Genomic DNA, 16669 nt, shown 5'->3' with positions numbered 1-16669 from the left:
GGGATTGGTAAACATAATCGCGAAATTTTCGGGATTGATTTTTTTTATCAATTTTTATGGAAAATAAAATAAAAACGAAAATATAACAGAAAAAATACTTTTAATAACAAACAACTACATGAGAAATAAACTGAGTGAATGAAGTTTGATTTATTTACCCATGTGTAAGTTGCCAATTGATTTTATTTTTTCAGATAAATTAATAAAAATGGGAAAGATTAGAAAAAAACAATGCTTCGCACTTTTAACAAAGTAATTCCACCATGATCTCATACGTTTTACGACAGTTTCATATTTGGCTGACTAATTAGATTTATGAAGCGGAAAGGCCATACACCGTGATTTGCTTTACTGTTTTAAATCTCGGTAACCTATTCATTAAGTCTTTACTATCAGAAACAGCAATCTCATATAATATTTATGTAAACACAATATTGATTTTACGAAATTTTATAAATGAAAATCGTTTAAATTTGTACCTTAATAGTTTAACATAAATTGAAAATTCCACATAATATGTACGATGCAGGTAACATCCGTTAAGTGAATTTGAGAAATAGAATAAATAAATCAAGAAACATTTAGTTAGACGTTTCAGTCATTTACATCTAAGCTGTCTTTTTTTTATAAAAAATAAACCATTGCGCACTACCATAAAAGGCATATTATTATTCAGAATATTGTTTTAATTACTTAAATATTGTTAAATATGTTATTTTTTATTTTAATTGAAATTGTATTTTATTTTTTATCTTTTCATAAATAAATAAAACTGTTTTACTTTCACATTATTATTTAATTACAATTTTATTCGCTCCATTGAACCTATGTATTTCCAAGATTGAATGTACACAATATTAACAATAAATGCCATAAACAGTAGGTATAAATAATTATACTAGATTTATTTTTGATCGATTTTATCAATGTTATTTGTATATATAAACATTTTATATTAACTATGGGAAAAAATGCCAGTCCCGGGATTGTCAAATTGTAATCCCGAAATCCCGGGATCAAAATTTTGGCTCGTGATTGGATTCCCTAGTCATGACGCATTCGCGTAGACGTAGAAGATCGAGCATGACTGACTAATGTAGTTTTAATCAGTCTTACATGAACGTCACACGTCTATAATTCGTTTGATAAACTAGAGCTTACGAATACTTCAGCAATTTTGAATGCGAGAGGTTTGTAGAAAGCTCCATCTAGTAGAAGATACTTCAATACTTTTGGTTGTTAGCCATTAGTTAGACCTTTTCTCTTAATAACAAAGTAATAGAGTTAGTTGCTTTGGCCATAGTGGCCGATAAAAACCCATGTTCATATTATATGCCTACGTCTTTTATAGTATGAAATAATATAATTTTGAATATCGTAGGCTTAACTAAATGTATGAAAATATAGTAGGTATTGTTTATTGAAAAGAAAAAAAAGATTATTTTACGAAAATCCATGGTAATTAAAATAAGGAGTTTTCCAATGATGGTAGGTTATAAAAGGAGTAATGAGATGTAATATAAAAAGTTTATAATAAGATTCTTTCTAGATAATTATAATTAGTGTAATTTGAACTCTTTGTGATACTTTCACTAATTTATGATTATAAATATTCCATAAGGATGTTATCGCACAAAATGTTCAGTAGATAATACAGATTATATTTCAAACCAAAATTCCTTTAGAGCTTTCCGTAATTATATGGAAAAAAAGATAATTAACAGGACTAAATAATTTAGAAAGAGAAATCGCCGCAGGGCCAGATTCGCAAAAGCTTTTCGACCAAAACGAAACACTTTGTAGCTTTGGAATAATACGTTTTTGGAAAGTTAATTACTTCAACTGTTCTCTACTTAATTTGAAAAGTGTAAAAATAAAAGACAAATAAACGGTTTCTTGATACTTAATACCAGAGGGCAGTGGTATGTAAACAGATGGGAGTCTTTATCAGCCAACTATTCTAGTCTTCTCTGTTGCGTTATGATTTACTAATAGTTCGTCGACGTTGTCTTTTTAATTAAATTAATTTTTATTACCTACTGAATAATATATAAATAGGTACACAATATATAAATAATTAATATTCTCCATTAAACATGTGAGTAAATCATTCTACAGTGGCACCATATCTAATTATAGTATTATGGTGTTTCATTTTATTCAGCTCAATTAGTTTCTACCTAGAATTGAAACAATTTTTTTTAATTAATACTACAAAAAACCACAACAGAAGGTAGTAATTTTATTACAGTAGTGAAAAAAATATTTATTTATTTAGAAAAATAGTATTATGGCATTAGAATTAAATTGTCGTAATTAGATATGAGACTCGAAGCATAATTGCTTAATGCACAGTTGGCGCGATACCAGTGGTTATACGGGTTCAAATCCCGTCGAGCGTCGTATTTTTTTCAAATATGATTTTTTCTAGTGGGTATCTGAGGTGTTTTCAAAAGTAACTTTGTTTCAAAATCATTACAACGTACGTTTGTTTTTTTGCTGTTAAATGTCAATAATACGTAATATATAAAAATAAGACTATAAGGCAGTGTAGGTAGGTAGGTTAGGATTTTTCGAATTTTTGAGTTTTAAAAAATAAATTAGGTAAAAGAAAAAGTAAAAAAATACTGGGTGTAAATAATGTTTCGGATAAAACCTGTTTTTAGAGTGGGTAAACATTTTTATTATGTATATTATTTTTACAAATTTCATGCACTCTTTTGGATTTTGCATAATTAATTTAAAATACACCGTAAAAGAGGTTTTTGGTAAAAATGCTGGCACTCAGCCGGGGGCGAAATGTAAGCGATGGCCAACCGAACGTAACTGGAAAAGGCTCACCCGCCGCCCTTGGCAAATTACGGAGGCTTTTACTGTGTGGTCGTAAAGAGCTGTAAAAACTTACATTTTCATGAAAGCTTCTAAGCCTAGCGCAGCGGTGGTCAACCAATGGTATTTATTATTATAAACGGTTAATATTTTACGATTATTAAGATTAATTATGAACATACCAATTACTTGATAGCTAGCTCGTTAGCCTAGATTAATAGCCGTTAGAAATCTAACGGGAATTACTTTATGTACGAAGAATATTTTTTACCTAATATCTATAATGGTTTGCTTTATCTAGGATTTAATTAAATTTTAAAGACTAACAACTTAATTCAATGAAAGTCATTTTAAATATTCAGAAAATATCGACTGCCGGGAGGGTACTAGGCGTTATTTTTTTTTTGCCTTCTTCTTCAGGCACCACTGGCGAAGGGTGGAGGTAGGCTGTACAAATTTGAACTAAATAGATCACAGTACACTTTGTCAGTCATACTTATTTCTTTTCTATAAACCATTTCCTATATTCAAATGAATAATTCAAAAGATTGTGAGAATGTAACATTCCATATATTGAACATACATAACTTGAAAACACCTCAGATATATCCTTAATAGTAAAAATTATATTTGAAAAAATCCCGTCGGGTTTCGTATTTTTTTTTTTATATAATTTTTTATAGTGGATATATCTGAAGGGTTTTCAAGTTATTTGTTTTCATTGAACTAAGAATACAAATTGCAGATGGTTTTTAAAATTCATTTAAGCCCTGCATAGACCAAACCGTAACAGATTAAAAAAATATTCTTCCATCTTTAATATTATATCCAAAGTTATGTATGATTTAATGGTTTTAATTGAATTTTAAAAACTCATTAATACCATCTGCAATTTGCATTCTTAGTTCAATGAAAACAAATTAGTATGACTGACAAAGCTTAGTATGTACTATGAATGTCGGATCCACACAGCCTACCTCCATCCTTCGCTACTAGTACATGGCAGAACTACTGCTGGCATGACCTGTGAATATAATATGCAAGAATACGGGAGAGCTACAGAAGCATCTTAAAATTTCGTCTTTCATTCGAGAGTTTGTTTGAAAGTCTTTTTATTGCATGATTTTTTTATTTAAAGTTTTTGTCAACATCTGTTTAACACATAGAGTATGTCAGTGTATTTTAACAAAAAAATTGACCGTAAATAGAACCGTTGATTTTCACACGAATGTTAGATTCATTTTTATTAAACGTTGTCTATTTTTACAATCATATATGTACTTCATTGTGCCAGGAGTAGTGTGTTGGAAAAGCACTGACTATAGAAATAAAAATCACTTTTCGGTAAGTAAATATTTGCATTTACAAGAAATGAGAAATGGAATTCTTACATGCCGATAAAGGTATTTTTTACGATCGAAAAATAAATGTTACTCTCACGTTTCAAAAAAAAAAAATACTTCTGTCTATGTACTGATCGTACTTAATGAAAATTGAATGTACTCATACATGAAAAACACGTAACCTGGATAGTGAACAACAATCAATATAGAACTACTTAATATTGCCTTGAATATAATGTACTATAAATATTATATATATGTACAAGTATGCATACTTATGGCAGTTCACAATTATTAGTATAAAAAAAAATCTTTGCTCGAGTGCAATTCAAACAAACAAATTCCGCTTTGCGTTCGAGAGCGGTGTCCAATAGCTAAGTGTTTTTATTGTAGATAATTTATAATTCTTTTTTTTCTTTTGACCATGTCCGATCCTAATATGATCATATAGACCTTCACAGGGTAGATGTTTGTATTAACAGATTGTAGTTTTTACGAGAAATGAATGTTAGGCACTTGCTCAACCTATTAAGTCCATACTTTGACTCCAAACACAAATTGAAAAACAATATATTATGTATTTGACAGACTCAGGGTTCGAATCTGGGACTTACGACATTATAAACCGACTCCTAACCGCTTGATTATCGTGGGTTACTATTATAATTTAATTTCCTTTATTTTGTTAACTGTCAATTCATGGTGGAAGTGCATTGTATTATTGTTTTTATTTAATAAAACACAATTTTTTATAGTACTTATTCCACTTTTAATTAATATATTAGGACCGGTTTCGTCCGCTTCAGTGGGACATTTTCGACTGAAAACCGGTCCTAATATATTAATTAAAAGTGGAATAAGTACTATAAAAAATTGCGTTTTATTAAATAAAAACAACAATTATAATTTAACCTCTGTTTGTCACCAGGCTGCAGAAATCATACTGTATATGTGACATATTATGTCCCGATCCCGGTGTAGGATAGCATGATTTGGTAGCTACGATCTGCCTTTTCGGAACTGGGCAGCCTCGCTCTAGGCGTGTAATTGATAAGAGTCTCAAAACTAGTTGAAATATACAGAATAAAATTATTCGATCAATTTGCGACTAGCTCCGTTTATTTGGCCACTAAACGCTATGTATGGGTTGCATTCGTTAGGTGCCCAAAATGCCGTCATCATGACATTTGATGGTTATTTATATCGAGATAATGACTTTACTTAATTTGATTCATAGCTTCACGATTCGTATACATACTAGAGAAATAACCTAAGCGGTATATACTCTACAACGAATACAGGTGAGTAAGAACTTTATGGACATATTTAAATAAAATTACCTTTTATGAGAATTTTACAAACTAAAAATTATTGTAATACAAAAGATAGATTCTTGATTTAAATGAGGTCTAATAATACTACTAAGCTGTGAAAATAATATTGTAATATCAATAAATATGATAAGAAACCTTGAAAAACGTATTTTTTATAGAGAAGAAGCCTCCAACGTATAATTTGTGAATCTAATACCCCCCTATTTGCTAACAAGAAAGCCTTAAGTTTTACTGAAAAGACGGCCATCACAAAGGCGTAGTCGGAAAAAAATCTGAAAAACTGTACCAGGCACGAAAATTATCTGAACCGGCCGTATAGTAAAAGTTTTTTCTGGCGATAAACCAGTCCTTGGAATGTAGGTGGGTCGAATAGTACGGAATAGTAAAAAAATATGATTACAAATTAAATGCTACTAATATTACATATTAGTAGCAAAAAAATTATGAATTCTTCCGGTATCTCTTTTAGATATAATAGTTATAATGTTTAAAATGTAAAAAAAGTCATATTTATACAAATGCAATGTCATGAAATAAAATATTACAATTATTAAATTAATTAAAATAAAACAATACATAAATGTAGATACTTACAGTTGGTATATAATGTATTCACATAATTTAATATTGATTAAAATCAATTTTATCTGCTTAAATATTCAAATACCCACGTTGGTAGCGTGGTTTTAGCATCGGCCTGTAGCATCGTGGGTCCCAGGTTCGAATTCTGGGTCTGACAAGTAGGTACACATATTGTTTTTGTGTAGAGTCAGAGTATGGAACTAATAGGTTGAGCAAGTAGCTGACATCCATTTCTCGTAAAAACAAAATATATTAATACAAACTTGCACTCTGTGGAGGCCCATATGAACATATTAGGATCGGACATGGTCGAAGAAGAAGAAATATTCAAAGGCAATTGCTATTTATATATTGGCGACTAGTACTTATTGTATAAATAATCAAATTTGTGAGTTAAGGCATTTTTTGTTTTATCATATCGTTATTATAGTACCAGTAAATCTTTAAAATTCTATAAATAAAATACACTGATATATTTCTTATTTTAAATACCAATATGATAGTAAGTGGCGAGCTTTTTCAAATAAAATTTTGTAAAAAAAGAACAAATTTTCAATAATATTTTGGAAATAATAATATTTCAAACTATTATGGAATAAACCTACTTTGAAGAAGCTGACGGTTACGCCCTTTTTCCTTTATATATCGATACATTTAAATTGGCTATTAAAAAGATAAACCATTCACCCGTAAAGTGAAATATGTGAATTCGAGTCCTACTGGTCCAACTTTTATGTCTCAGAATTCATAATGTATGCTTTTGAGGTTTTTAAAAAAATAAATAAATAATCATTCCGGATCGTTTAGGTTTACACTTCGAGCACTGCTAAAGTCGTGTTTTCACCAAGGGTGAAAGCAGAAAAAAATCTTTTATTTTTGACACAAGTTGGCACCCACTTCAAGTGTTGATGAAGTTATTTCGGAGTAGTTTTATTCGCGAAAGAAAATTAACTTTCTTTCACCGCGATGTAAGAAAAATATAATGCGGCTGGAAATAGTAATAATGTTAGTTTTTGAAACTGTTTTTCTCCTTATTCTAGGCTCTAGAGCCTAGGCGAGTGGTTTTCAGAGAATTTTTAAGGCTGCCATATTGAAGACTACCCGGCTCTCCAATTTCAAAACCTAGTAAGTGTTTCAACACAAAATGTTCAGGAAAATAAAAAAAAACATATTCAAACATGTCCCACCTTCACCAATAATAATTTGAAAAGTCAGAATACTTGTAGATATTATGTGGATGTATTTTCTAAACATATTAAATTATGATTTTGCATGTTTTATGGCACTTACTTATTTATAATATGTTGTTTTAATGAGGAAGTATTGTCACTTATTAGGTTTAAAAGAATTGATTTCACCTACATATATACCGATTTCGTACAATATTAATTCGACAGTTAATCAGAGTGAACTGTGGATGATTTTTCAGATTGACCGAATGGTCGTTATAAGTAAAATGTGAGTACATAAGGTCTAGAGTATAATGTTAAATAAGTAATTATATGTAAACAATTTATTCGCTAATATTATTATCTAAATGTTGTAAATTTATAACTAATTCAAATAAACTAACTTTTGAATAGAATCAAGCAAATGTAATGCATAGAAATGAAATTGCACAAAACAGAATTTCAGAGATTTGTCAGTTACTAGGATTTTAAATTTTGCAGCCGACGTTCCCTCTTTAGACTAGCTGTTATTAGAGTGCTGACGCCAATTAGTAAGACATTTTCATATAACTTAATTAACATCGTATTTAAGATTTCTCATTTCAATATCAATTAGCGTTGCGGGCGAAAAACTCAGTAATCTACCACTATTTTTTTTAAATTTAAGGAAGTTTTTTATAGTAATATTATTATGATATACTTTTACGAGATAAACGTGGATGTTAACCCGCTTTATTTGAGTGAAAGTGATGAGGATTTTTTTTGGTTTAGCAAAACATTTTATCAAATCAACCGGATGGAAAACTACGTCTGTATTGGACAAACATGTTAATTGATGGAAGTATGTGTGACGAGATTCCTCGCAGAACTAAACTAATATGGAGCGCATTGGTGTGCCCGGATATTACTGTAGCGTCAACAACTCAAACAGTCCATTGCGGGCCTTGGCAGAAGTAGGTAACATGTACATTACAGTCATACTAAGTTGTATTGCGTTGCAATACACGCGTTCATAGATTAACTTCTGTATAAATAATCAAATCATTTAAACGGATATCAAAAGTGTCTAAACATGTTTCTCTGGTCGATTCCACAGTAACATCAAACATGACCTTACATTGTGTCTGAAAAGTAAAGTGTTCAAACAATGTGAATGTGAATGCATGTAAAAGATGAACCATTAATGAGAGTGAAATACAAAAAATACGTGTAGTGCACCGTGGTACTCGTATTAAAAATTTGCATGTTTGGTATAATGCGGCAAGAACAAAAAATCAACCAATGAATAAAGAGGCTTACAAAAGTCCGCGGTTTGATGGATATCGTCAAGTAGGTAGATATTGTAATGATAATGTCACTCGACGATTGGATAGCCACTGGACAAAATAATGCAATCCTACAGTGGTACCTAAGGGGCACTAAATAACAAAAGTAATGTCCTAAAACCAGCTGGATCGATAATTTTTTTAATGGATTTACGAGGCAGAGAAGAACTGGAGACTATTAAAAGTAGAAGGATCTATGAGAGGCTTTCAATGCACCATATTGCATCATTTACTTCCTCCAAATAGGATTTTTTGCCGGTACAAGCCTATCTACCGTATATTTGAATTGAGGCTCAAATAAGTTTTATATTGAATCGATCTAAATATGATAATACACACAAACATACGTAGTTATTTATAAAATATGCCGATCATCATAAAAATATGTAAGATTAAAGCCAGAATAAACACAGTTAAAATTTAAATGTTTAAACTCACAAATTCAGATTTAAAATGAACAAAAATGGATCAGAGAAATTAAAAAAGTTGATGATGTGGTCAGATGAGAAAGAAGATTCTGGAATTCATTAAAGTATGCGAAACTAGAATCCCACTTATCGTGATACAAGGATGACCCATTTTTTATATATATCTCTCTCTTCTTGGTCGTGCACTCATGGCTGAGGATCGTGACCACATTTAAATTTCGCCATCCTTTGAGCGACCAAGACTTTCCATCCTTCTCGATCTTCCGCTTCTCTCAGGCCAGAATGGATGGTGCCCCCAGTCAGCTCTTTCACTTGGTCGCTCCATCGCGCAGACGCTCTTCCTCTGCTTCGCCTTCCCTGGAGGCTACCCAAAACTACCAGTCTCTTCAGGTTGTCCGGTCCGCGCCTGACAATATGTCCAAAAAACTGCAGAATTCTTCTCAGACATATCGTCGAGAGCCGTTCCTTTATAATACCACATCTCAAAGGCATCAATTGCCTTCCGTTCTCTTGCCTTCAGGGTCCACGACTCGACTCCGTATAGGAATATCGAGAACACTAATGTTTGCACAAGCATCATTTTTGTGGCAATCGAAATTCCCCGATCCTTCCATATAGTAGTAAGGCGTGTCATCGCACTTTTTGCAATTTGTGGGCGCCTTCTTATTTCCGCTTCGCATCCGTCCTTTCCACTGATGCTCAATCCAAGATATACTACTAGTGTACTTGGTGTTGGTAGAAGGTTGGACCGATCAATAACCATTAACTTGGTTTTATTCCTATTAATAAGGAGGCCGTATTTGCGACTCTCTTCCTCTACCCGGTGTAGCAGCTCTGAGAGTTCCCTTTCATCAGCAGCGATTAGTGTGGTTTATATATATAAATATAAGGTTTATATATCTATATTTATATAAAAGGTTTATATTTATATAAATAAATAAAAATGCCTTTCCTTTTAATCGTACAAGGTGGTTGGGAGGGGAAGTCGCATTGACGTGTAGTTAATTATGTTCCGCCATTTTTATATCTTTAATTTTCTTTATGGCCAGAATTAAATATTTTGTGTAGCTTGTGTTGTTTTCTTGTTTAGTATTTCGTAACGTTTTTGTAGGTACATTTTATGGTTATGCTGTCTACATAGAGTCTTGAGAGTCCATCGTTCCTGTTCTAGTATATGGCAGTCGTTGATGACATGCCACACAGTTTGATGGACAACAGTCATCGTCCCTCAATTTAAATCTTTTTAAATGGGGATGACCATTGGATATCAGTCTCCCGGCCGAATGTTCGAAAGATTAGGAGATAACCCGGACATAGTTTTGTAAAAACCTCAACAAAACATACCTAATGGTTTTAAATAAAAATAAGAAAAGGATGAGATCTAAAACAACGGAAACTAAGGTATATTTATTGTGGTTGTTTTCACAGAAATCTTCTTTTGAAGGAGAATAAGACGAATTGAATGTAATGGAGATCTAAGTCCTCTACATGTCGTCTGAAATTTTTCGACACGTACTAAATTCCATCAGGATTTATGAATTGAGATAAAATAAGATGTATTGTTTTGACAACGCAGACGTCATCTAAAAGCCTAACTGGAAAAAGTAATAATGTAAGGCAGTTTGACCAGAGCGGAGTGTGAAGGAGATATAGATTTCGTAAACATAATATAATCGGTTCATCACTGAACAATACATACATAATTTTGCAAAGCTTAAAGCTTGATTCAGATTAGAAGCTAGTAGTGTAATATTGTGTAATAAAGCGAGTAGCGAGTAATTTAGCAACTAAGTATGTATGAACAGTAAAATTTAGTAATTTTAATCATTTGTTCTAGTCAATCCAATTTATTCTATTTTTCAATCGATTAGCGACCCTCACCACCTGTCATTAAATAGCAAATAAACCTCGAGACAGGTATGAAGTTATCATACGGTGAACATGATAAATGCAGAAAGGTGTCGAAGTTGGGACAGGCAGACCACATCAATTGAAGAATAGTTCGTGACCTCAATACTACAACTAGATAACTTGATTTTTATCATTTTTGAGAAAGATAACTATTCAATATGATTCTACATTTCCTTCTCTACAATATGATAAAACTAGTTAAGTCAGAAGTTACTGGAAACCGTATTAATTTTATGTTTTAAAATATTAGATAACTTTAAAACCATAAATGCATTAAATAATATAATACATCAACAATATTTTTTCATACATTTAAACATTATTTAATTGTTCCCAATTAGAAAAGCACAATTTTCCATTTTTAATTAAAATAACAATTATAGCTTAAATTTATTTTAATCAAGTAAAATTGAAATTTCATTTTCCCAGCAATGACCAAATCAGAGTTATCTAGTTGTAGTATTGAGGTGACGAGCTGATAATCATTGAATAAATATCATCATCCAGTGGTAACCAAGAGATACAAAAACCTAAAGGCCCAAAAAGACCCGCACAATCAATATAACGAATTATGGTAATGTAAGACTAAGAACAAAGAAAAATTGTGATAATAAGGCAATGGCTTCATCCAGCATGGGATATAACGTAACAGAGCCATGCTACTCCGACATTTTTTCAGCCGAGCAAGCTAACGTGTGTTGTAAAATTAAATCTAACCATGTAAATTCATTCAACTACTGGGTTTTTACCGTGTGTTCTTTCTCGTTTCGGACGTGTTATGAAGATTATTTTAACATATTATTGTAATGTAGTAAAATGTATGAATACAAATACTACAGTAAAATCATTCCACAATGTTTCCGGGGCAAGAAAATGAACTTCTTAACCCCATGTCAGTGATTATTGTGTTTCAAGTTATTGCCAAAATGAAATATTTGTGACTGACCAGCCGACCACGTAGATTTTTCTGTTGTATACTAAACTGTTGCAAGCGCTTAAGTCTAAAATTCAAAGTGTTCTTCTTTTGTGAAACATTCAATAAAAGATTTTATCGGAAATAAATGGGCCCGAGCCCGAAATTCGTTCCGTACAAATCCTTTGTTGACACAAAAAAGAGTCGCGTGCAGTATGCTTATAATGAAAAGAAAATCTACGGGATTCCGAGTGGAACCAATCATTTTCTATTGCGTATTTACAGCTGATATCAACAACGCGTGTCTTGTATTCAGTATATGTTTTCATTCGTTCATAGTATTATTTCGAATGAAGGACAACACGACGAGGATTTTAAAAATGTTGAAAAATAGCTCCTGTATAATATATCCTAAATACAGTTTAGCCAACTGTCATTCACAAAAATATGTCAGATAGGGAAATGAAATAAGTCAGATGGTAGAAAAAATGTTAGATTTTCTCAAAACTCACTAAGTGTCTAGAAACTAGCAGTTAAAAAATATCTCGTAATTATTAACATCCTTTTAACAAAATAATGATTTAAAAACAATTTCGGATTGAGCATCTATTAAAATAGAATTCGAAATGAATGCAGGTAAGAAGTTTAGTCATAATTTTGTATGTCACATTCATAATTTTGTATAAGGTAAAAATAGCCAACTGCTGATTTTTATGCAAATCAGCACATCCTATACACAAGACTGCTATGGGCAGCTATCAAAAGTAGGTTTTCATATGTTTGTATCGAAATATTATAATTGTTAGAATAAGTTAGCCGTCTAAACAGTCAAAACTGTCTATCTCGCTCTAAAGGTAACACAGCCAAGAGAGGTGCTGTTAAAACATAGCACTTATTGTAACAATTACAACTTACTTATTGTAAGCGTTACAATAAGTACTAATACTTCGATACAAAACTACCCTCGATAGCTGCTGATGGCCGCCATGTATATAGAATAAATGCGCTGGAATATTATTCTGGATTTATTATTAGAAGTTTAATGCTGTTTGAGGTATCAAAAAACGCTAGATTTAACGCCATATGCCAGGTGAAATATTTAAAAGCTAGATTCCTATTCAAAAGAGCTAGATCTGGCAAGAAAAATGCTAAGTTGGCAACGCTGCCTACACATGTTTGGACTAAAGTAAAGTAGAGCTGAAAAAATATTACACAAAGCTAATGATGAAATTAACTGTCAATTTTCAGTTTGCATTGAAGATTTACTTTCAGCTAAGCTCCGAAATATATTTATCAATTTACTAGGGCACATTCTTAATTAAAACTCAAACCATAAAAATAATTATGCTAAAGTGAAAAGACTATTTATAAATAAATAGTAAAATTCTTAAATCTTATGAATAATTATTCGTTGAATAAAACAAATAGTTAATTAAATTATTAGCAAGTTCAAGTAAGTTGCAACAAAAACACTTGGAGTGATTCGTGACGTCGGTTAGTAATTAAAGTAATTAATACCTACTTTGATTTAAAATACAAAAGCCGATTGCCAATAGAAACTCAACCTGGAAAGCGCGAGAGTATTGTAAGAGATATTAGTTAAAATTTGTTTTAATTAGATAGGATGCCTATAGTATTGTGGTCAATGCACGTGAGCTTGAATCCCGAGAGACGCAGGTTTTAGTATTGGTTATATATTTTCTCGGAAGGGTTTTCATAATGATGTATATTATTTAATAGGTACCAGTTAAGTATAATTCATAGAATTCCGCTTTCTTAACTCCAAATATTTTGCTAAGTCAAAATTCTTATTATGTAAGTAGGACTACAATATTTACATATAGGTACGTAAGGAATACTATGAAATGTTTTTGTTCAAACAAAAATGTAGATAAGAACGAGTATGTATGGAAATTCCACTAGAACGAAATGCTCAACTTGTAAGTATTTAAAAGAAAAATCGTTTTCGGTGCAAAGTAGGCAAGTATTTGGCGGTTTTAAAAAAAGCTCAAAAAACACTTCTTTAAAAAAGCAAACAACCCACCGCAAAGCTTTCAAGGCTGACAAGTGGAATCTAAATTTCAAATAAAGATTCGCAGCTTAAAAGTTGCAGGCCAGAGTGGAGAGGCCTCGCGGGCCGCGGTCGATATTGAAGGAGCGAAAAGGCTTTCAGACAACTTCCGGTTTCTCGAAGAAGCCACTTTACTTTTCACACACTGGGCCTTATAACAAAGCAATCTCATGTTCTATAACTTGTCAGATACCAACGAATCGAGTAAAAGAGGAAAGTATTCATATGATAAAAGAAAATGGTACATGAACATATAAAAATAATGATAGTGATATATATTTAATGCGAATTATGTTAAGGCGATGTCTTTATCTATCAGAGGCACCTAGTGGAAATATACGCATGCAATTTGAGACATTTATTTGATAATTTACAATTTAAACTGTGTTAATTAATAAATAATATGTGTATGAAAACATTAAAAGAAAAATATTTTTTATTTTAAGTCAAAGATAAATGATGAATTTTTCGCAGGACCCCATCTTATTATTATGTATATTTTGTGGTCATGGTCATCTTTATTATTAAAATTTAGTTTATTTAGTTGTCTCAGCTTCGCCTAATAGATTTTTGACTAATTCATAGTTTTTATTTTTTTATATTTATTTAAAAAAAAAAACATCGATTTTTATAAAAATATAAATGTGTATAACTTAAAATCCTTTTTATTTATATTGCTGAGTTGAAAATGTCCCTTTGAGGAGGACGGGTGCAAATTTATTAAATAAAAAAGTGGAATAAGTACAAAAAATTGCGTTTTATTAAATTAATCAATAAATACGTATGACTGAAAAAGTATGCACTATTTTTGGTCAGATTGGTCATAGCATACCTAAACTATTACGGTTTGGAGTAGGCAGGGTTTAATTGATTTTTTTAAATTAACCAACACTATCTGTAAAACGTAGTCTTAGTCCAATGAAAACTAATACGAATGAATGAATGTGTACTATTTATGTCGTATCTTAACAGCCTACCTTCGCCCTTCGCTACTGCTATATGGATATGTATGCCTACCTTCAGTGCATTCGCAGTGAGAGTCTAGATATGTGATGACGGGAGCTGTGACGTGTCTAGCACCCAAAAGTCTCGCACGGATGAGACCCTCCCTCTTTTTCGCGCGCACCACCTTTACTTTGGGGTAGTTTGCCATGTAGTCGTCCAGTTGCTGCTTGGTGTGAGCTGTAACATAAAAAATATATACGTAAAATTAGCTTACATGATTAAGATTATTATTTTTCTAGTTTTAACATAATAGGTTAAATTTCAGGCACTATACTAAAATTTATCAGTCCCAAGAGCTTAAAATCTATTGTAACCTATTGCTACATTATATTTTGAAGTTGAGTATTTTGTATATTGAAGAACTAAGGATGGGCTTTGCATCCGGTAATAACGTAACTATAAAAATATTGATATATCAGATGTAAAAATAGTGAGTTTTATGTATGGTTCACTGGCACTATATATCAATATATTTTTTATGGTAAATGATACTCAACTCGTCGGATCGTCTTCTTTTGGTAAAATTTACTGTTGCAATTTAATTACAATACAATCACAATCCATAATTATGTAAGTAATGCCAGTTATATTATAGTCTCAATTAATATTCATATATATATCACTTCACTCTGTAAGGTAGGTAGCTCATAGCGTCGTATGCAATCAATAATATAGTGATGTAGTAGAGGAATACACATCATATTATGTAGCTATAAGCGAAAGTGTGAAAAAGCGACTTTAATTGAATCATTCGAGACTTTGACATTGTTTTCACATGATTACTCCAAGAATGTAATTCACCTCTCCACTCACTAACCCAACTAATGGTACGTTTACATCTGACACTTATATTGTCATATTTATGTATGACACCATATTCACCAAGTGTAAACAGTAATTATATTTGTACCAGCCACTTATTTTGCGTGTGTTGACACTCACCTGTCACTTATTCAATCTACTTATATACGCAAATGTAAACACCGCGTATTCGACAATTCCGAACTCGCCGCGATATATCACCGAAGTTGGACCACCGTCTACTTTTATATCAAATACCTGACACATTATTCGTAGTTTGACAGGTACCTAGTGAATTGCATAGGTATATTTCTAAAACAACGGACAATCAATTATCATAGGTACACCATGAATGTATGCCCAACGTTTACGTTAATAAATGTACTGTAGCGATCTGTCAAAAATCATAGACAGTGAGAAATAAATCGGATGTGCCGTGATCTATGGATTTTGTTCGAAAATAAAATATCGCTTGTTCTCGGCACATACGATTAATTATGATGCACTTTGTGAAGAAAAAATGCGCTTCAAATGGTATTACTCGTACCTAATTCATTTTGGCCCACACCTGCACTCGTAATACGATAATATTATATTGAATATGCAATGACGATCAAGTGCTAGATATCGCAATGTTACTGTTAATCGTTCTTCTACACTTATGGCATTTCTAAATTGTGTGTCTTATTTTTTGGCAAAAGGTCCAATCTTGCAAACTAAAGTTCACAAATTGAGTTAGATCTTCGATTTAAACTCTGACATTAAACGGAAGGCACCTAGTTCTACTCGTCGCTGAATCCATTCCCGCACCCATCTGGACCATTTTTTCTTCCTTTTTGTTGCCAAAAGACTTAAAATAATAACACTCGCTGCTTTCTTTTTTAACATTCCCATATTGACAACTGACATAACGTTTTTGAGAAGTATACAAAATAAGTGTCCGAATAAATTACAATAT

The 16669-nt window shown here is 31.7% G+C and overlaps 1 protein-coding gene across 2 annotated transcripts in view; it reads right to left on the bottom strand.

Annotated features, from left to right (window-relative positions):
• Positions 1-16669, bottom strand: part of Pgant9 (polypeptide N-acetylgalactosaminyltransferase 9) — a 157690-nt gene that overhangs the window by 29090 nt on the left and 111931 nt on the right. For both annotated transcript variants that reach the window (XM_085944358.1, XM_085944357.1), the window contains exon 4: positions 14923-15087. In XM_085944358.1, the coding sequence (XP_085800484.1) occupies positions 14923-15087 (165 nt within the window). The remainder of the gene's footprint in view (positions 1-14922; positions 15088-16669) is intronic.

This window comes from Rhyacophila brunnea, unplaced genomic scaffold (genome assembly GCF_057557595.1).
Source record: "Rhyacophila brunnea isolate RB1 unplaced genomic scaffold, BYU_Rbru_1.0 scaffold_17, whole genome shotgun sequence".
In the NCBI taxonomy this organism is placed as follows: domain Eukaryota; kingdom Metazoa; phylum Arthropoda; class Insecta; order Trichoptera; family Rhyacophilidae; genus Rhyacophila; species Rhyacophila brunnea.
The sequence above is the reverse complement of the archived record's forward strand: the minus strand, read 5'-3'. Positions and strand labels throughout refer to the sequence as shown.